The sequence below is a fragment of the Diplotaxodon limnothrissa genome, linkage group LG18 (genome assembly GCF_057381915.1).
Source record: "Diplotaxodon limnothrissa isolate DT_005_m linkage group LG18, D_limnothrissa_male_GT1.1, whole genome shotgun sequence".
In the NCBI taxonomy this organism is placed as follows: domain Eukaryota; kingdom Metazoa; phylum Chordata; class Actinopteri; order Cichliformes; family Cichlidae; genus Diplotaxodon; species Diplotaxodon limnothrissa.
This window is the reverse complement of record NC_140613.1, coordinates 22915561-22936143: the sequence shown is the minus strand read 5'-3', so window position 1 is coordinate 22936143 and position 20583 is coordinate 22915561. Positions and strand designations below refer to the sequence as shown.

The following is a 20583-nucleotide window of genomic DNA, read 5'->3' as shown; positions in this document are numbered from 1 at the left end:
CTTTGTCTGAGTGTTCAGGTAGACTCTAAGTATATGATACAATAATGGTACTAGTATGGTACTATTAAAAGGTACTATTATAATAATATAATAGTACCTTTACCCTTGCATTTAGAGCATGATGTTCACCATTGGCCAGATGTCACAAACCGTCAGACTCACTGTCTCCTTCTTGCACCATTTGATCACAAACTTCTCTACTAGTTTGAGGGATAGAATTTACTCTGCTGCTGAAATGACAAACACAGGGCTGGCTGATAGACCCTGAGAAAAATGCAAAGAAAGCACATGAAGGTTGCAATAAAGCAAATACTAATCAATCACTGTAAATTTAAACATCTGTCTCATCTGAGGAGAGCATTTGGCCTATACAAATATGCTACACACTGAAGCCAACAGCCAATCACAAAAACTCTATGGTCACCAAATACCTGCCGCTTTAATATTTTATTCATTTTAATTCTTTATCAAGCCTTTATCAAGGTGGAACCAGGTCTTGTTGGTTCAGTATTCACAGCTGTACTTATGAAGATTAGACAAAAACTTAGACAAGAACTCTGAGGTTCAGTGGCAGGTGAGCATGTTTGGTTAGTAGTTAATAAGTAAGACTTTGCTTATTTAAAAAATCTATTAGCGCTGGCAGATGATATGTTTTTATAGGGAAGTTTGTTTTTTATAGACTGTAGCACTGTGTGTATCTTTTATGACTTTTATTGTGTTATATGTTCCTGTTTTATAGGCCTTTGTGAATAACAACAGTGATGCATAAAAAATATTTAAAAAAAACTATACCCCTAACCATATAACCATATAAATATAAATAAGAGACGGTTATATGGGGATTCTGCCAGCAGGAGGCGGTAATGCTGTTGCTTTTTAACAGCTTTGTGTCCGAAGAAGAGCTAAGTGCAGCCAAGCGCTGTCTCTTCCAGCATCATCAGTCCCCCCTCCGTCTCCATCAACTCCCTTCACAGTTAACGTCCAACAAACTGGGTTCTGTTGTTGTCTGTCTACGTAAATTTGACTTCTGATAGCAGGTGCGTTATTATACTCTTATAACTATGTAATTAGACACGCGTGCGGGGGCATTAAAGCAGAAAAGCTCGGCCGCTGGTTTGCGGGACGTTTCCGTTAGTCGGTTTATTGTAACAGCGGGCCCGCCTGCTGCCATGGAGATTAGCATGCTAGCACAGCTAGCCGCCTGTGCTGACATCGCAGCTGTTTATTACATTAGAAACGCGTTTGACAAACGGTGGGCTACATGTAAACTCTTAACACACTGAAAAATAATCCAAGTTACGCGACGAGGATTAAGAAAAAAGATGCGCAGCAGCTAATTTTGTGTTTTATTCTGCAGTTATGACATTGGGTGGAGTAGTGATGAGCATCTCGGCTGTGGTCACCAAAGAAATCCATGTCTTTGGATTAGGACACAGTGTGGAGGTTTTGTGTGCAGGTTATTATTTAAAACGCTGCTAGCTCTGACTTTTCACAGGCTTATAAATGAAAACTAAAAAAAAACAACCCATTATTTCTTGGATGAGTTTTGACTGAAGGGATGATAATGCATAATCTGTGCATTTTGTTTTGTTTCTCTATTTATGAAATAGTCACGCTCGACTGTAACATTATGGAGAAAAGAGATAAAGAGAACATTGTTATCAGCAACTGGCGGGTGTTCACATGTTAGCAGTGTGATTGGCCCACGGCTACTTTAAATCTCAGTTCAAACAGCCAAACTGATGCACTCCGTTGTTAAGTTTCTAAGTCAGAGGGGAAGCTTAAATTAACTTAATTTTATTTGTGTAAACAATTGAAGATAGGAGTGCTTTCATTATATTTGTTAACAATATAACTAGCGTGTGCAATACCTGTAATTGGCATGTAATAGTATGATAGGGTTCATGTAAAAAAAATGTTAAGAAACAAAACATGAAAAATTGTTAACAACATGGTTTCTTAAGGCCAGTATAGATATTTGGTGATTTAGAATTCCAAAATTATGATACAATCGCCCAATCTTTTTTCCTTCCATAAACAGGTAACATAGACAGATTTCCCTAAAAATTTCTATGTATAGTTTTTTGTTGTTGTTGTTGTTTTGTTTGTTAATGTACTCCTTTATGCTCGGCATTTATACTGTGCTCAGATCAGCTGGTTGTTGAGACTGCTGGTTTTGTGGCCAACGGAGGAGCTACAGAGTGCCCACTAGTGGACAAACTGTGCAACATCATGAGCTGGTATAAATACTGATACCAGCAAATAGCTAATACTTGCTCATAATATGGACTACCAATAAAACTTCATGAACAAGTTCTTTGAGTGAATGTTTAACAATTTCAGGGAAAATGGATTAAATGTAATTTACAAACACTTTAATTCAATTTTAAAACAAAATGTGTCAGAAAGTTTTGTGTATCAACATACTAGAAAAATAGCAGTAAATCTTCACATTTGAGAGTCTGGAAATTTGGGACAGTTTTAGGATTTCTTTGCTTGAAAAATGACAGGTAGAGTAATTGGCTATTAAAGTAGTTGTTCATATATTTTCCACAAGCTTAGTATCACAATACTAGAATTTTTTTTTTCCTGGCTTTTGTCTTCATACTAAGGTCAGAGCTTAGTAGTAACCCCATTCAAACCCCCTTTAAACTAGTGAAGGTCTGCTGTTCACAAGTAGGTAAAACGACTGGACTCATATTTGTGGACCAGTAATTTGTTATGTGGTAACGACCTGCTCCATCTTGCAGCATGTCTGACAAGAGTGAACTCAAGGCTGAGCTGGAAAGGAAGAAACAACGGATCGCCCAGATTCGAGAGGAGAAGAAAAGAAAAGAGGAAGAGAAGAAAAAGAAGGATGTGTGTAATAGCAACTATTACATAAATTTTGTAGAAAGGCAGTGCAGCAGTCAGACTGAGAGACTGAAGTTGTTTGTGTTCCGCGCTTTGTAGGGAGACTCTAAACGTGGAGGTGAGGCAATGGGTGGATCTTCAGCCGGCCATGAAGATTCAGACCTGGAGAGGAAGAGGAGGGAGGCTGAGGCTCTGCTGCAGAGCGTTGGCATCACCCCCGACGTACCCCACGGTAAACGCGTGCTGCCACCATGCTCCTGTTTTTTAACATTCACCTCCACTTATCTGCCATAACTTTGTGCTCATGTGCTTGATGGATTTGCAGCGTTTCCAAAGTTCTCTCTAAGCTCTCTGGTTCTGGCTCGGACTCACACTCATGGCTTTCTCCATAACACAATATGTGGATGTTTTTACATGTTTTGCGCATGACACCTAAAACCTGCCTGCCATTTATTTTCATTCTCTCTTCTCTCCCCTTTTGTCTGTCCTTTTGTGTTTTGTCCTCTTTACTGCATGCATTCACCCACTCATTCACACACTTCTTCTGTACCTCCCTCCCTTCCCTCGTTCACTCACTTACTCACTTGCTGTCTCCCTCACTCGCCCACCTGTCACTCACACTCTGACAAACACACACGTGCACACACACACACTTTCACAGCTCAGCCCCTGAGGGTAGTAACAGAAGATACATGTCTGTTTCACTACCTAGTCCCTGCCCCAATGTCTCCCTCCAACAAATCTGTCGGCAGCGATGCAGGAAGTCAAGATTCTGGCGATGGAAACGCAGGACCAAGGTCAGAGAGAGCGAGAGAGATGGGGATTGGTTGCTTATTCTCATTCTTTCTTATGTGATTTAGTCAGTTAAGTGTGCATTAAGTGCATGCTAAGTGTGTGTGTGGGTGTGTGTATTAACAAGTTTATTCTACTTTGATGAATTCTGACCTGTCTGCTCTTTGCCTTTTCACCAGCACGCTGATGTTTCTTAATTAACACGCACTTTTCTCTGTCTTTCTTGCTTTCCTTTTGCCATATCTCCCATCTTTAACATCTCTTATATGGCTCACCTTTTGTCTGTCTTCTGTGTTTTGTTTCATTCTCCGGTTTTCCTGCTCCTTTCTCTCTCTGTCACTTACTAACGATATCTGGTGGTTTGGCTGTATAAGGACATTGCATTGGGATCCTGACCCCTCTACTCTGCAACTCCACTCCGACTCTGAGCTGATGGGGTACTGCACCTCCTCTCTCCTTTAGCTTGTCTTCCAACTTTATTGTGCTTTTTGTTGTGGTTTCATCTTAGATTTGTCCAAATATGTCCATGCATATATCACTATTTATGTCTGTACATGAAAAAAATTGGCATTCACTTTTGTTTCATACTGCAAACCCGTGCGTGCATCTGCTTATTTCCGCAATGTACGTGCAGACGTGGAGCCGTGAGGCTAGGCATGTCCAAAGTGACCCAGGTGGACTTTCTGCCAAAGGAAATGGTGTCCTACTCCAAAGAAACGCAGACACCCACGGAGGCAATGACACACACCGATCAAAAAGCAGGTAAAGAAACACTTTCCCAAACTTTCACCCCAGCTAAATCAAAAGTGAGTGGTGGGAGAAAAAAAGTAATGTGAATCTGTGTTTTGCAGATGAGGAAGAGGATGAGGAGATAACTGCTCCTCCACCAGCAGAGGACAACCAGGAGGACAAAGATGAGCAGGGTGAACAGCAGCAGGAAGGTAAGGAAAGACATTTGTAGAATGTAAACTTTGTGTGAGCTGGCTGTTAACGCTGCTAATGGAAAAAATACAAAGCCTACTGGACATAACCCTTGAAGCTCTTTTCTGAACTGAGCAGTTTCTGTCATATATCAGGTCTGCTTATAGAACAAAACGACTGAGTTTGCATTAGAAGTTATTGAGGGTGGTCTCTGCCTATGCAGCTATCCCTCGAAAAACCTGGAAATGATCATCAAGCCAAATCTTTGTTGAGATATCATCATGTGTACAGGGAACGTCATCAGATATCGTCCTTATGGGGGGAAAGAGTTAAACTTTTATGGGTTTTAGTGGCTTTTTCTACTCTTTCCAGTATTTCCTAACAAATTTAAAATGGCAAATAAGACATCTGCATTAATGATCAGCATTTACTCCTCTTCCTTTATTTCCGCATAGACGCCCCCAAGGAGCTGACCGAGGAAGAGAAGCTGCAGTTGCTTCACTCGGATGATTTCTTATCATTTTTTGAGCGCGGCAGCAGAATTGTGGAGAGAGCTCTGGCTGAGCATGTGGATGTCTGCTTCGACTACAGCGGCAGAGATCTAGAGGACAAGGAGGGGTGAGGCACATGACAGAAGAAAGTGTCAATGCTGTAAATAGAAATGAAGTGATTTCATTTCCTCGTGTCCCTTTTCAGTGACTTGCAGGCTGGGGCAAAGCTGGTTCTGAACAGACAGTTTGCAGATGAGCGTTGGACTAAAAACAGAGTGGTCACCTGTCTCGACTGGTCTCCTCAGGTAGGAAGGCTCATGTGTCCATAACAGCACCCTCAGCGGGAATTCAGGGTTATTCGGGCACACACGCAGAGGTTCACATCTAACAAGTAACAGCTAACTAAAATTCAGGAACTGTAATTATGTGTATAGTGACTGACTACTAATTAGATTAGTGCTACTGAATGAATCTTACTAGGCACCATTGCTCCCTGTCTGCTCTTACTAATGACTGCTATGTTTCTCTTAGTATCCAGAGCTGCTGGTGGCCTCATATAACAACAATGAGGACGCTCCACATGAGCCTGATGGTGTGGCACTGGTCTGGAACATGAAGTATAAGAAGCCCACCCCTGAATACATCTTCCACTGCCAGGTAAAAGACGCATTTCAAGTACAGAAAGCTTCTCTTCTTTCCACTTGGAATAAGAAATACTTAAAACATTACTGTTGTCTCTCCCCAGTCTGAAGTGATGTCAGCCGGCTTTGCAAAGTTTCACCCCAACCTTGTGGTGGGTGGGACATACTCGGGACAGATAGTATTGTGGGACAACAGGAGCAACAAGCGCACCCCTGTGCAGAGGACTCCCCTGTCTGCAGCTGCACACACAGTAATGCACTGGACCACACAATCTTTCATTGTCTACACACACTTTTCTTTTCCTGCATCTTTTTAATCTATGAACTGTGCACCACTGTGTGCAGCACCCAGTCTACTGCGTGAATGTGGTGGGAACCCAAAATGCCAACAACCTGATCAGCATTTCCACTGATGGCAAGATGTGCTCCTGGAGCCTGGACATGCTCTCCCAGCCACAGGTACACGAGATGTATGGACGCATGTACAGACATGCAGACATAACATCAATGACCTTTTTTGCTGCCACAATGAACACAGACGTAAATATGAGCTGTTTTGTCTGAGACTTTGTGCAAATTCCCTGCAGGACAGTCTGGAGCTGGTGTTCAAACAGAGCAAAGCGGTGGCTGTCACCTCCATGGCGTTTCCTCTGGGTGACGTTAACAATTTTGTGGTAGGGAGCGAAGACGGCTCTGTCTACACCGCCTGTCGCCATGGCAGGTAAGACCCTGTAAAATGCCTGTATTTCTACTATAATAATATATAAAGTCTCTGTACCCATTTAAGTGAGAGTGTTAAAGCTCTCAATGTTGGGGTTAAAAGGTAAGGTAGCAGAGCTGTCCTGTGTGTGTTACAGTAAAGCAGGCATCACTGAAGTGTTTGAAGGCCACCATGGTCCGGTTACTGGACTGAGCTGCCACAGTGCTGGAGGACCTGTCGATTTCTCTCACCTCTTCATCTCGTCCTCGTTTGACTGGACCGTCAAACTCTGGAGCACTAAGGTGAGACTGAATCAGTCACTTTTAGCATGAGTCAAGATTAGAACAGTTTCCAGACATAAATCTATTGTTTCTCTCTGCCACTTCCACCCACGCTTTCCCTTGTAGAGTACCCGTCCACTATACTCTTTTGAGGACAGTTGTGACTACGTCTACGATGCGATGTGGTCTCCAACACACCCTGCCCTGTTTGCTTGTGTGGACCTAGCTGGACGTCTGGACTTGTGGAACCTCAACAATGATACCGAAGTATGCCCAATTTTTTACATGAGTTACAGAATTGACTTCGGATTTGAGAGAGAATCCAAAGCGTACCCGAGCAGGTATGCATCTGCTTCTCGGTAAGCTCTTGTGTGTATTTTAGGTTCCAACTGCTAGTGTGTATGTGGATGGGGCTCCGGCACTGAACCGTGTCAGATGGTCTCACACTGGAAAGGAGATTGCCACTGGGGACTCAGAGGGACAGGTTCAGGTCTATGATGTTGGCGAGGTGAGATGTCAGCTCCTTTTGTGTTTTCAAATCCCCCCCTCAAACCCCTCCGTTTACATGCATCTCTCTTCCTGCAGCAAATCTGTGTTCCCAAAGCGGATGAGTGGACCCGCTTCGTCAGGACGCTGGCTGAGATCAATGAAAACAGAGATGAAGCTGAGGAACTGGCCAATGCATGATGTTGCAAACCCCACCCACCCTCACACACAACCACTCATACAATTCTCTTCAGTCCGCTACACCTATAGTACATTACACAGTACTGCCAGAGGAGCTGCGCTCGCCTCTCTCTGGTTGCCAGCTTCTCCACATTCTACATTTGGCCTGAGGAGATGTGCAGAGCTAGAATGGATAGAAGTGGCAGCTTTAGATGTGTTTTTGAATGTCTCTTTCAGAGTTTTAGAGTACATTTGTAGGAGCAATGAATGTCAGGTGTAGTAGTAGCACAAAAACCAGAGTAAGTTGTTGAAAGCTTAGAGGAATAGAGGAAAGTGATGTTCAGCGTAGATGTGGCTGTCCACTCTGAACTTCTAGCTTTGATAACATCCTCAGGGCTCCAGAAACTGCTCTTCTCCTGAGGCCTCAACAGACTCGGCTCTTTTTTTAAATATGCAAACCTTTGTACTTGCACCTTTTTATTACCATTTGAGTGTTTTTACATGTTTTCCCAGACACGCTTGTGCACAGCTGGCAAACTTTGAAAAGACTGAAAACACCCTTTTATTCTGAGAAGCACTAAAACAGCTAATGCACTCACACACATAGATACCTGGCCTGTGCAGAAGCGTGTCATTCTTACATTTTAACCACTACAATATTTAATATTTATCACGGTGGTTGTACTTATTTAAATATTGTGTGTATTATTTTAAAGACGCTGCTTTGTACTAAAAGTTTGAATTGTACAATCTTGAAATTAGCACTACAAGCTTCTTAATAAGCAAAAATATGCTACTCTACTTTGCTTGAATTTATTGACACTAGTACAGTGAAAAGGGGATGCGTTTTTCCTGTACCAAAGGTTAATGTTATTGGAAACAGTTCCCCGACACATCCTCTTTAAGAGGAGCCAGAAAAACTAAATGAAGTTTTAGATGAAGGCATGAAGCAAAAGTTGGAAACTAACTTAACCACAAAATGGGAGTCCTTTATTTCGCTTTTTGTCCATCCTGTTTTTCATTCCTTCCATGATTGATGGATTCAACATCCTGCCTCACAAAGTTAACATTTAAAACAAAAAACAAAGCTTAAAGCACACTGAAGCAACCACACCTGATGTAAAATAAGACAAGTGCTCTGCTTACACTACTTGTACTGTATTCTTCTCCATTTCTGTTCCTGATACAATGGATGGTTGCACTTTCCCATTGGAATAAAATTTGAGACATACTGGTAAAATTAAAACCATATGGATTATTTATTTCATTAATATACAATGACTCAAATGAGATACACTTAATTTATTAAGAACTAATTCTCTGCTCATGATTCTTCTTTTTAAATCAAGAAAACACTTGAAAAGTTCTGTACATCAGTAAGAGTGATTCTCAGAGGCGAGGGCCCAAAGCCCCACAGTGCCATAACATTACAGTTACTGAACTGTTCTGTTGACTGAATGTTATGGAGCGCTCTCGTAACATCTGGTCAGTACAGTTATACAATATGTACAGTATCAAACCTCCTGAATGAGGACAGGTTGACAGTGAAGCCCCACATACCGTGCAGATCAATCTAATATTTCCTATACCCTCTGTCCAAGAAGAGAAGTCCTGCTCATACTGAGTATCAGACAGAAAACAAAATGAAAATCATATCATGAGAGACAGAGGAGTGCCCAAGGCTCCGTTTTGAGAAGAAGAGAAAAGATGAAGCTGCCAGGAGCATACAGCCACTGAAGATTGAACACAGTCAGAGATTCTGGTCCCCATCGCTGTCTGCTCTGTTGTACAGCTGCAGGCAGCTCTCCACCTCTATGGCTGGCTAGTGGCCACTGAAGCACACCTTTTACCCCGAAGAGAGTAATGGGCCAGTGGTGTTTGTTCCTAAGTCAGTGACCTCTTTTTGTGGAGTGTGTGCTTCATTTGTGTGTCTATCTGAGTGTCTGGCTCCTGGTAATGGTGGAGAGGGATGATGAAATGATATGGATATCGAGACCTCTACGGTGCTTGAGCTGGGTGATGTATGGAAGCCACACCGGACGACTTGAATTTGGGAAGGTGGAGTCCAAATTTATTCTCCACCCCAGCAAAGGTAGCTGCAGCCAGGTGGTAACCTCCAATGTGGTCCACATTGATGGGAGGAAGCTCTGAGATTCGAGACTTGGGTTTGGGTTTGGATCCAGCTGGACGACTGCAGAGAGGAGAGGACATGACGAGTCATTTCACAACCAAAGTTGTTTAGTAACTTTGTAGGCATCAAAATGTATTTTTTATGGTTGAACCATCCATAATAATAACTACTTTAATGGACTTCAAAAGGTCTGTTTTTAAATGAGACGGCCTCCCTTAATCAACCCCAAAGCGGTTGACTAAGTGTCACTTTGTTTTTTCTGAGGGAATTTGTAAAAAAAAATGTAACTGCATAAGGGAGCAAAACATGGCAAAAACATCACTAAAGAGATAAAATAGGGTAAAAGAGTGCAGTAAAGAAAACTTAGACCACAAAGGAAAGTGGTTGATTTAAGGCCTTTAAAGAGCAGCAAATTACAAGATTGACATGAAACATGACTCAAAATGTTTTCAAATATTGGAACTCCCCTTTCACAACTGTGCTTGTGATATCCTCATTTCAAATAAATGCCATCTCCTCTGATAATTTATACCTAATGTATCCAAATACTTTGTGGCACCACTGTAAGTCTCTTTTATACGGACATGTGTTACAATGCTTTGTAATATAGCAATGTTACTGTGCTACAGCACACTGTTCTCTCTCATCACAGGAGCGCTGACAACTTTCCAAACATATTTTTAAATACTTATATGGATACAAAACAGAAGAAGACTTAGCTGGACACACATATTTAAAAGAAAAAAAGAACTTACTGTCCGCCAAAGTCAACGTAGAACCACCGTTGCAAGAGTTCATAAGTCACCAGAGTCACACCAAACTGAGGAGAAGATCGGCACATACGAGCTGGAGAAAAGAAAAACAAAACAAAAAAACCCCAAACAGTTTAGGTTAGTTTAACTGAAAAAACCCCAAAACAATCAGAGACACAGCGCATCTACTTGTCCAGTGATACACAGCCACACACCTCCAGCTCCCTTCCACAAAGCTCTGAAACCTTCCTCTCTCAAAATCTTCTTGAAGCAATCGATGACTCCAGAGTAGGTGGTCTGCCCTGCCCTTGCCGCAACTTGTAGACGTGTCTTAATGACATCAGCAGGTGTCACAAGGGAGGCAGCAGGAATACCTGGAAAACAGTTACAGGGAGTCATGAAGCTAATGGAAAATATGGTCTTTGTGCTTTAAGTGGAAGTGAAAAACAGTATGCACATATTTCTCTCATGGTTTTCTTTATAAATTGTAGCACAGATCAGATGGCATGCTAATACGGAGCACTGACTGACTTCATGTTGTGAATTATAATCACCTGCGATTGCTCCAGCACTGAGAAGCTGCAAAGGTCCCAGCCTGCCTTGTTCATCAGCTAGTTGAGTCTTTGTGTGGGCGTACACAGGGAAATAGATGGCTGAGAAGGGGATGTCCCTTAAAAAACAAGCTTTAGCACCCTAAAAAGACACATTAAAGACAGAAAAATGCAACAGTGAAAACCAGATGTAAAGATGGCAAGTGTCCATAGATACGAGAAGCTTTAAGTGAAAGAATTTATTTCTCCACCAAGGAGGAAAGAACACCGTTTGTACTGCTACTCTCATGATTACAGACTGCTCTTACAACCTGGAGAGGGTTTCATACGTTTCAAAGAATGTTACCTTATAGAGACCGAAGAAGCCCAGGTCACGGACCACACTCAGTGCACTGACTCGAGGTCCAGTGGTGATCTCACCTGCAACCTGCAGGCGGATCTTCACAATCTCCAGAGGGTTGGTAAAGATCACCTGAGAGGCTCCAGCCTAAATACACAAGGAAAGAAGGCAACGGATGACTTTTCCACGCTTGCAATTTTAAATCTGCTTCTGCATCTCACATGTATGCAGCTCAGGGATGGGAACCAAGTTTTTTTTTCTCATGAAAAAGTATCAAAAGTAACAATTACATCCTGATCGATCAATTACTTTGCCATTTCCTCGGACGGTAAGGAGTGCTGGGCCAATGTGTGTAAAGATGAACAACGCTATCAAAAACAAAAACAGAAAAAGAACATTGCATTGGACATTCGGTTCACTCTGGGAGCAAATTAGCAGTGCATCCACTGTTAGTAACGCAAATCGGACTCGGCAGGCAACTTAACGCAGCAAATGAGAGGACTCCATGCATGTTACTGCACACACTCTTAAGTGACTATCCACATTTTCTTACTGAGTACTCTTTTATTCATTCACACATTCATTCATTAAAAAGAGGAAAAGAGAGAAAGTCTGGCACTCAGTACTTACACAGCCACCCGCCATAATCTCAGCGAAGAGAGGAATTGTGTCATCTTTTTCGGTAAACTTATCTCTTACAAAGTCATTCACCTGTGGGACAAAAAACCCAAAAAAAAAAAAAAAAAAAGACAAACTCAATCAGCTTAATCTTACTTTTGTGGAGCTGCCTCAACATAATGCCCTACTGCCCCTACTGTTGAAATGCTGTACAGGTATCTTTATATGGTGGCCCTGAGAGGTCAAACCCACAGCGACTTAAGAAAACACCAACAAACAGAAAAAGACACAACAGAAATGTTTTTGGGGAGACGGTAACGTGACGGAAAAGTTACGGAAAACACTTTTCCATTTCCATTGTGTTTTGTGTGCTTTTGCAGCGTTTTTGTATTTAGTGATGTTTACTTAAGCCAATGTATTGTTATACTACAAGAACCTTATCTCAACACTTACAGAGGAAGTCCCCCATTATCTGGTTTCTCTGTACTAAAACTGCTAACAATAATCTGAGTTTCTACAACCCTGCTGTGAACCCTTTAAGCTCTTGCTTTAGTTCAGGTAGTCTCCAGCATATTAGGAAATACTGAGTGATGTAACTGTGATTGATCTTGACACAGTGCCTCAAAAATAATGGACGTTTTCAAAAAATACAAAAAGGAAAAAAAAGGACATGTAAATATTAGCGCAGAAGGACTTTGACATTGGCTGCACAAACAGCTAAAAATAGAAAGACTGCTCTAAACATTAAACACAAAAATGTACCAAAAGTGAAGTCCAGGCTTTTTAACCCTGTGTGTGACACAGGAAATGGAAAAAACATTCAGTAAGATTTCCTCTTAACTACCTAGAGGTTTCCAAACTACAGTGAAGCAATGTGGAGAGAACATGATGAAACCAAAATTGGATTAAAAAAAAAAACAAAACAAAACCCCACAGCAACCAAAGTAGACACCAATCACAAAGCGTTTGGAAATGCAAATACAAATAGCTCTTGAAGGCGTTTCATTCTCGCAGGGTGGAGCACCCTACTTGGTAGTTACCCTGAGGGAGACCCCGGTAGAGCAGGGCGATATCGCCAAAAATATTTATCACGATATATATTTGCGATAACGATATAACTGACGATATAATTGATGCGAGACAAAATACAACTCCACAACATTACTAGCGCAAAAAGACAACCTTCCATTTATTTTCACTTAAACAAGAAGCTGTTTTTTATGTACATTAAAGCTTTATAAAAATGTAACAGTGCAAATGCAAATTCCTTGCTGAAAGTTTAACCAAAAGGCATTTCCAGTAGAAATGGGCTGACACATCCTGAACATAACCATGTATAATATCCACTGAAGTTAAAAAGAGGTGCTTTGCAACATTAAACTGCAGTGTGCAGTACGTATTTTTTGGACCATAAGGTGCACGGGATTATAAGGCACATTAAGCGAAACAAAGCAGTCAGATAAATCAAACTTTATTAAACTCATTCTTCTTGCTTCCTCCACTTCTGTACCATTGATTCATTAATGTTGAATTCTCTGGCAGCTGCTCTATTCCCATGTTGCTGCAGTATATTAATGACTAACCTTGTACCTTGTGGATGGATTATCTCAGTTGTTCTCCTGACTGAAGTTTGGTCCGTTTACAGCACCCTGCCATGCGATTGCATTTGTCTCTAACTATCAGGAACCTTAACTTTTATAAGTGGAAAAGTGTTAGTGTTCGTCCTTCAGCTTCACTGTTTATGTTATGCTAACATAGCTGTGTCGCTAGCGATCACATAGCACATCATTGTATACCAGCTAGCCCAACTTCAGTAACCCTACAAACGTCACTGCTGTTTAGTTTCCTGTCTTCATTTATGTTGGAAGTGATAGCAGAGCTGTACGTTCGAATTTTTTCAGAAATCTCTCCGTCAGAACATGCAATATCATGCTTAGGTAACTAGCGAAACTAGCGAGCTAACATCCGCTAGCTTCCTGCTAACTTCTAACTCCGTTAAATGTAATACATTTTGTTTTCATGGATGCCTGGAAGTTAAACTTCATAGTTACACCTGGTAAAGCAGCAATTCTGATCGTTTTATTAAAGATGAAAGAATTTAGACAGTTTTTAACTCTCAGTGTTCTGCAGTGTTCGTTTGACCTGAACGATACAGAGTTTAGGACCCAGATTACTCCCACATTTAAGAGCATCTTAGTCCGACAAATACGACAATAACGACGGCCGCTTGCATGTTCTGCAAAAAAAATGTGCTTTGTTGTGTATCTGCCGGACAAACACCAAACCAGTTCCACATCACTGAAGTTGCACCATTTTTACAAACCAAATCTGGTTCATCTGTTTCACTCAACAATCAGCCATGTGCGTATGAAAACAAAGGCACTGCGCTTTCTCGTTTTACTCATATTCTATCGCGATATTTCATTTTCCTATCGTTGCCTAACATTATACCGGTATTACCGTGAACGGTATAATATGGCCCAGCCCTAGACCCCGGACCCGTTTGGTCATAAAAAGCCTTTTATGAGTACTCACTGTAAGTTTGATAGCCTTCTCTGGTGCCACACCTATGAGCTGAGGAACCAGACCTGTGGGGCATTATGAGAGATTGGGTTACAAGACTCTCCTTTCATTAGCAATACTGGGCAAACAGAAATGTGAAAAAAATACATAAAAGTAATTACACTGATTTTTTAGCAAGATAAATTGGGTGTTGCAGATAAGAAAATAACATAAGTTGTGAAACGTATGACGTTCTGTGTAGAGACAGGAGGATAAAACAGGCAGGAGGTGAGCCTACCTCTATAGAAGCCAAAGAAGCCCTCGTAGCGCAGCACCTTCTTAGCACAGTCAAAGCTGTTCTTGTACATCAACTCGCCAACAAAGGATCCGGTGGACCTCTGATTCTGCATACGAGTCTTTACCAAATCAATGGGGTACACAGCTGTTGCCCCCGTGGCTATTAAAAACAAAAAATACACCCAAAGTCAGACTGATTAGAATCCACTAAATGAGATAACAGGTTTTTGGTATGTGTCTGTTAGAGAGCACTGTTGAGATCACCTCCAGCAATGGAGCCCAGGGTGAACCTGTAGGCGGACTCTGCAATTTGGAGCCACACAGACCTTGAAGTATCTCCGTGGGCCTGATGAATAACACAAATAAAATCTTGTTCTGGTTTTAGGTCAGTTATTAATAACAGGATGTGTAGCCAGCCCGTTACAAGCATCCTACCTGTTTCTGGCTTTCAGCCAGGTGATAGGGCAGGCACCCCTCCTCTAGTGGAGCTATCCTGTCAATGTCAGCAAGGTTCAGGCGCCTGAAAAACATGGTCATTTCCCCATTATCAGCATTGTATGCAAATATCAGTCAAATGCATACTGAATGTAAGAATTTGGGCATGAGTGTGTCTTTACCCAGAGGGAGAGTGCAGGCCTGATAACTGATAAAGGATGTCAATTTCCATAGGAGTGATCTGACCAAACTTGTTGGCTGCATGAACAAACTCCTCTGAAGATCAGAGAGGTCAGGAAGAAACATTTCAGTTAAACATCAGCATTTATGACTGTCAACCATGAAACATGTCATTTGAAACAGAAAGCCACAACGTCACAGTAATGTAACGATATGTGCACCTTTGGTCACGAGCGTGTCCTTCCGCGTGCCAGCCAGTGTGCTGTAAATCTTGCGAATAAGCTCCATGTTGTTCAGGAGAGAATTGAAGGCATTGAAGTAAGAGAAGCTGACCATGTGAGAGGTACTTCCTCCGGCAGCCTGGCAGAAAGAAGAAAGGCAATGCACATCAGGTACGGCTTCATCAGCAAGTTTTTTCTTTTAAAAATAATCTCTTCATGAGGTCACAGGATCAACTTTAAAATAACTGACATATTGTAAAAATTGGGAACTTCTGACACTTTTAGGCCAAAAAGGTTATGCTTCAAAGTGGGAAGGTCTGAAAGCACCGATGACTAAGAGAACACTCAGCATGAGTGTGACGCTTAAAAGATCATTTAAAAACATCAGGGTCATGTTCAAAATAACCATATTATCCTTTAATGCTAATAACCCCAGATGAGAAGCTAAACAGGATTCACCTCTGGTGAGGTTGTAAATTTCAGTACCTCACAGCAGGTTACACTTCTAGTTACACTTCTACTTGTGAGTGATCAAAACTTCAGCAAAGATTAAGCTTTTGATTTACATCACGTTAATCCCATTTCAAACTCAGGTTACAATACCAGTCTGAAGAGCCGCAACACTCACCGAGACAAGGTTCTCCTCCACAAAAGGGGTGAGCACGTGGTGTCTGATAGTGGACATAATGTCACTGAAGTCCAGGGCAGAGATGACACCATTCTTGCCTTTGTCCTTTTGGGCAAATGCCTGGCGTGCATGCTCCAACTGCAGCTCCTAAAAAAAGACATCGCAAGACAGTGTGTAAATAATGTAAATAAAGTCAGTCACACAATATGTTGAGAAAGGAAAAGTGAAACAAAGAAACGAAAGCATAAAAGGCCCCCAATATACCTGCAGGAATTGGGTGAACTCGAGGTAGTTGAGGTGTTTCTTGCGGTCGTGTCCAAAGTGCAGACGGATGAACTCACAGTTCCAGTTGAAAGGAATATGGTGGTGCACTGTGGTCTGGCTGAAGATGTCCTGCACATTTTCTGCAGCACAGATACACATTAGAAAAAAAAAAAAAAATCTTAGCAGGTCTTTCTTAAACTTTGAGGTTAAAGCATTTCATTTCTACAACAGAGTTTTGCGTGTGTGGTATTGGAAAGAAGGGAGACAGCATGGGAACAATTACATAAACTCATCCATGTGTAATGTTTAAGCCTAAGGAATAATCTGATTAACAATGTCATGTTGGGAAATTACTTCTACACTGCAGCAAAGCATGAAAATTTCTTTGCTGACAAACAGGAATGAATTCAGTGCAGCGCAATAAACTCCATGCTGAAACATTCTGAAACTGCATGAAGCTCAGTCTTTACACATATTAAGTGAAATAAGGCATAAATGCACACATACCAAAGGAAATGTCTCCAGTTCCAGACTTGTCAAACAGCTGAAAAGCTACTATGAAGAGAGCGTCCGGTGCACACAACACAGATTCAAATGCAAGAAACTCCTGGAATGAAATCAGCCTGCAAAGGTGTGTGGGTTTTAGAGAGAGAGGAAAAAAGAAGGTTTAACGTTTAAAGGCATCATTAAGAGATTAAAGACTGTGGAATGAAGCAAAGGCGAGCTCACGCAATACTAGTTCAAGGAACAATACATTTTCTCAGTTTTATCACCCCTATTAAAAAACAAATAAACAAACAAACAAAAAAAACCCACGGTCACTATGTTTCTGTATGAATTAGAAGGCAAGCCGATGACTGACAGAAACACCATCTTTCATTTCTGAATAAAGCGATACACTTTTCAGAGGGGTTATTTTTTTTTTCACTGTGTATTTTATCTTATCTAAAGTAGCTGTAATAGCAATCAGACATGTCTCAATAAATTGTCAATTAGTGCTGATAAACTGAGAGCTTGTGTATGCAGTGTTTTTATCAGTACATACCCGTCCTTTGTGGTGTCAGCCACAGCAGCGATGAGCTGAACAGTTTTGGGGTTGTGGTGAATCTGTGTATGTAGTCCTAGATACCTCTGGACAAAGTCTCCTGGGGTCATGAACCTCTCTCCATCCTTGCCCTCTACACTGGCATACTGAGAGGAGAAAGAACATACCATCATCTTGGATGCCTTAAAAGACATGCTAAACAAATACAGGTATTGCCATTTTGATTCATAAGTTCACCCAATCCACCAGTATGACACTTGACATTACAGCTTTTTAACCCTAACCAAAGACCTGTGTGCCCACAGTGCTTGGAGACAAAAGTGGAGCATGACAGTGATTACTTTCACAAAGGGTTGTCACAGTGGATAGCTCCACGTGTTTTCATTTGGTGTTTTTTTTTCCTTTTTAAATTATGGGGGTGGCTGTAGCTCAGGTGGCAGAGCAGGTCAGCCACTAATCAGAAGGTCGGTGGTTCGATCCCAGGCTACAATGTAGCTTGCCATTGCCAGTGTGTGAATGTGTGTGTGAATGGGTGAATGACTGAATGTAGTGTAAAGCGCTTTGGGGTCCTATGGACTAGAAAAGCGCTATACAAATGCAGGCCATTATATACACGCCCTTCATACAAAACCAAAGGAATTGGTGTCTCCTCCCAGGAGCTCACAGGGACACTAGCAGTGGAAAACGACAGTAACACACTGTATACTGTTTACCTCAAATTAAAATCACAAGTCATGAGATGCAAATATTATACAGCAAGAAACTACACAAACTTTGTTACAGTTGCAGATCATTAATAAAAGCTATCAAGTTAACCACCCTGCATCACTTGTTGGCGTCTTACCAAACTGTAATGACTATTTATGCTGCACCTGAACCACCAAGGTCACGAATCATGCAGCTACACCATGACATGTCAGAGACACATTTCCACAAGCACGAGCAGGCACACGTGGACTAATGTTTGTTGGCAGGAGTTTCCAAGTTATTTGACCTTCTGTATTGTCAGTGTGCTAAAAACTGCTGACCGGCAGGACAACCACGCAGCAGGTCACACACTCTCCACACAGAAGACAGTGGAGAAAGCTGAAGGTTAGCAAAGTCTGCTGTTACCACAGTCTCTCATTGCATCACACGGTCAAACATGGACCAGTATCCTCGGACATGCAACTAAATTCAGCCTGATCGCTTAAATGAGGTAACCAGGCTCGGAGAGCAACCACCGAGTATGACAGCGTGACACATATTGATAATACGAGCAGACAGCTGAGGAAAAAAACATATTACACTTTTGCAACGCTGTATCAACCACTCACATCCGCTGTTAGTGACCAAACAAGAATAAGCTACAACTGACTTTATGCTTTAACTTCAGTGAGGAAAAATAAAGCTCTGTTTGGCTAACTAATGAATGTGCCATTCAGATACACCCCGGCTTATGCTGTAACTTAAACCTCATGACACAACTTTACAAGCTCATTCACCAAAAAAAAACAAAAAAAAAAAACAGTTCAGACTACCCCCCACGCAACAACACAGTTGTTTAACAGATATATCGAGTTAATATGCAGTTATGCATAAGATGACATACTATTTTTGTTAGCGCTTACCTGCTGGAAGATTGCTTTAAGCTCACTTGGGTCCCCGCGTTTGGTAGATTGCACCTAAAACAGCACACACCAAAATAACGATGACATTTTCGAAAGTGCTTTTAAAACACCAACAAAGCAAAAGCAAGTTTTGCAAGCGGAGAGTTGGACATAGCAAGAAGCAAAGCGAGCAAGAAAAAAAAAAGCTTTAGGGGGTGATGTCTCCTTGAAAGCGTCCACTGCCGTGAAGGACAACCGACCCACTGCGGCAAATACATAAAAGCTAAGAACTGCGACGTGGCGTACATTTAAGTTGAGCCATGTAGGAAAGCCCACCAGCCAACAAGCCAAGCCCTTCTACAAAAATCAAAACTACCGTTATCCGGTAGCCAGCTAGCAAGCACACTCTACTGATGTGAAAAGGACACAAACAGTTTCATTGTTATAGTTTAAAACGAGCAACAAGATGAGAGCAAACTAAGAGTTGACTGCTGTGAAAAGATGGGAGTTCGGCTAGCGGTAGTGATTTTGTTTAATCACTGCAGTAATAGTAGTCCGATAGCTGTATAGCATTGCTTCGCTAATTCCGGGCTTCGTGGATGTCTCGTCAAGGCCAGCCTCCGCTGTGCGGCAGCTAGCAGGGATGCTACAGCGTCGGTATACACCGAGCCCGAGAGAGCCAACCCGGAAGGGAGCAGAAAGGCTAGCTTCGATAGCTCATACACAAGAAAACGAACAGAAAACATGCAAACATGGCAAAGTAGAGGTTTGAAAAACGCTAGGAGAGCGAACCACAAGTCACCTTGACCGCCATGCTGGTTTGACGTCAGTACAGTGAGCGAGCAAGACGCAGCGCTCGCGCTCAGACGTGTAGCTACAAGTGTCGGAAAATGAAACGAAACAGCGCGCGCTTTGAAAAAAGAAGGTGCGGCCGGTAAATTGGTTTAGCTATCAACCTGTGCCAGCTCTGAGACTCCTGTTACTGCGGTTAGTAAAAGTACTACACTACTGCGACTATCCCACTGCTCATACTACAAATACCACAGCAGCTAGTAATACTGTCACTTTAGTTTTTGATGACACCCCGAGCTACACATTGTTGGAACAGATCAATAAAGAATGTTCAATATACAAACAACAACAAAGACCTGTGGGTTTGAATTCTGCTCTAAAAATATCTATGAATTCAGCCCGACTTTATTTCGATGTCCTGTGTAGATGACGTAGCAATTATTTATTTTCATGCTTAAAAAACAAAAAAACACACACTTTATTTTACTTTTTGTTTGTTTAAAAATAGATAAGAGTTTATCTCCCTGACCTTGGTGAGGTGTCCTTATGAGAGATATGAGCTGTGTTTGTTTTCACTGATAAGGCAGCTACCTACTACAGTATCTCCACTAGCATATTATGGCATGTTATCTGTCTGTGCTATGATAATTGTAGAAATGTCATCTGCAGGGTCTTAGAGGTGTTAACTAGAGTACTGTACGATAAACCCTATAGTTAAATGGCACAGCTACATTACAGAGTCAGTCACTGAGTCTGTGGTTTGTATTATCAAAATCTACCTATTATCAACTTAAATCTTCATCTGATAAAGAGGCAGCTGTTTTAGCAGAAGCCTCAAACGCAGAAGATGTTAACACATCCATAACAGGCCAAACAGGTAGGCAAACCACAGG

At 41.7% G+C, this 20583-nt stretch overlaps 2 protein-coding genes across 3 annotated transcripts; one reads left to right on the top strand and one right to left on the bottom strand.

Annotated features, from left to right (window-relative positions):
• Positions 1 to 962: 962 nt before the first annotated feature.
• On the top strand, positions 963 to 8059 carry LOC146613609 (dynein, cytoplasmic 1, intermediate chain 2a-like). The gene is made up of 17 exons (XM_085378916.1): positions 963 to 1037; positions 2751 to 2859; positions 2953 to 3085; positions 3566 to 3650; positions 4020 to 4082; positions 4280 to 4407; positions 4497 to 4586; positions 5022 to 5184; positions 5263 to 5362; positions 5589 to 5714; positions 5803 to 5949; positions 6044 to 6157; positions 6286 to 6419; positions 6556 to 6700; positions 6806 to 6946; positions 7062 to 7187; positions 7265 to 8059. Exons 2-17 carry the CDS (start codon positions 2752 to 2754, stop codon positions 7364 to 7366), a joined length of 1905 nt encoding a protein of 634 aa, XP_085235042.1. The 5' UTR covers positions 963 to 1037; position 2751; the 3' UTR covers positions 7367 to 8059.
• Positions 8060 to 8603: 544 nt separating this feature from the next.
• On the bottom strand, positions 8604 to 19907 carry LOC146613608 (electrogenic aspartate/glutamate antiporter SLC25A12, mitochondrial-like). 2 transcript variants are annotated; one of them, XM_085379130.1, is made up of 18 exons: positions 19701 to 19907; positions 18920 to 18973; positions 17310 to 17455; positions 16772 to 16887; positions 16265 to 16404; positions 16001 to 16147; positions 15373 to 15511; positions 15154 to 15247; positions 14972 to 15056; positions 14801 to 14882; positions 14538 to 14696; positions 14273 to 14325; positions 11750 to 11830; positions 11126 to 11266; positions 10783 to 10921; positions 10444 to 10602; positions 10232 to 10322; positions 8604 to 9536 (listed from the first exon to the last, which is right to left on the bottom strand). In XM_085379130.1, the coding sequence occupies exons 1-18, from the start codon at positions 19710 to 19712 to the stop codon at positions 9344 to 9346; spliced, it is 2031 nt and encodes a 676-aa protein (XP_085235256.1). In that variant the 5' UTR covers positions 19713 to 19907; the 3' UTR covers positions 8604 to 9343. The 2 variants fall into 2 exon arrangements, with proteins under 2 accessions (XP_085235256.1, XP_085235258.1); XM_085379132.1 differs by having other exon boundaries at positions 19691 to 19717.
• Between the last annotated feature and the right edge of the window lie 676 nt (positions 19908 to 20583).

Coding starts and splice junctions, on each gene's coding strand:
- LOC146613608 (XM_085379130.1), bottom strand. Junction 17,456..18,919: donor TTAAAGCAATCTTCCAGCAG/GTAAGCGCTAAC, acceptor TTCTCCTCTCAG/TATGCCAGTGTAGAGGGCAA. Junction 15,512..16,000: donor TGGAGGAGAACCTTGTCTCG/GTGAGTGTTGCG, acceptor TCTTTCTGCCAG/GCTGCCGGAGGAAGTACCTC.
- LOC146613609 (XM_085378916.1), top strand. CDS start 2,752: ATGTCTGACAAGAGTGAACTCAAGGCTGAGCTGGAAAGGAAGAAACAA. Junction 5,185..5,262: donor GATCTAGAGGACAAGGAGGG/GTGAGGCACATG, acceptor GTCCCTTTTCAG/TGACTTGCAGGCTGGGGCAA. Junction 5,715..5,802: donor AATACATCTTCCACTGCCAG/GTAAAAGACGCA, acceptor GTCTCTCCCCAG/TCTGAAGTGATGTCAGCCGG.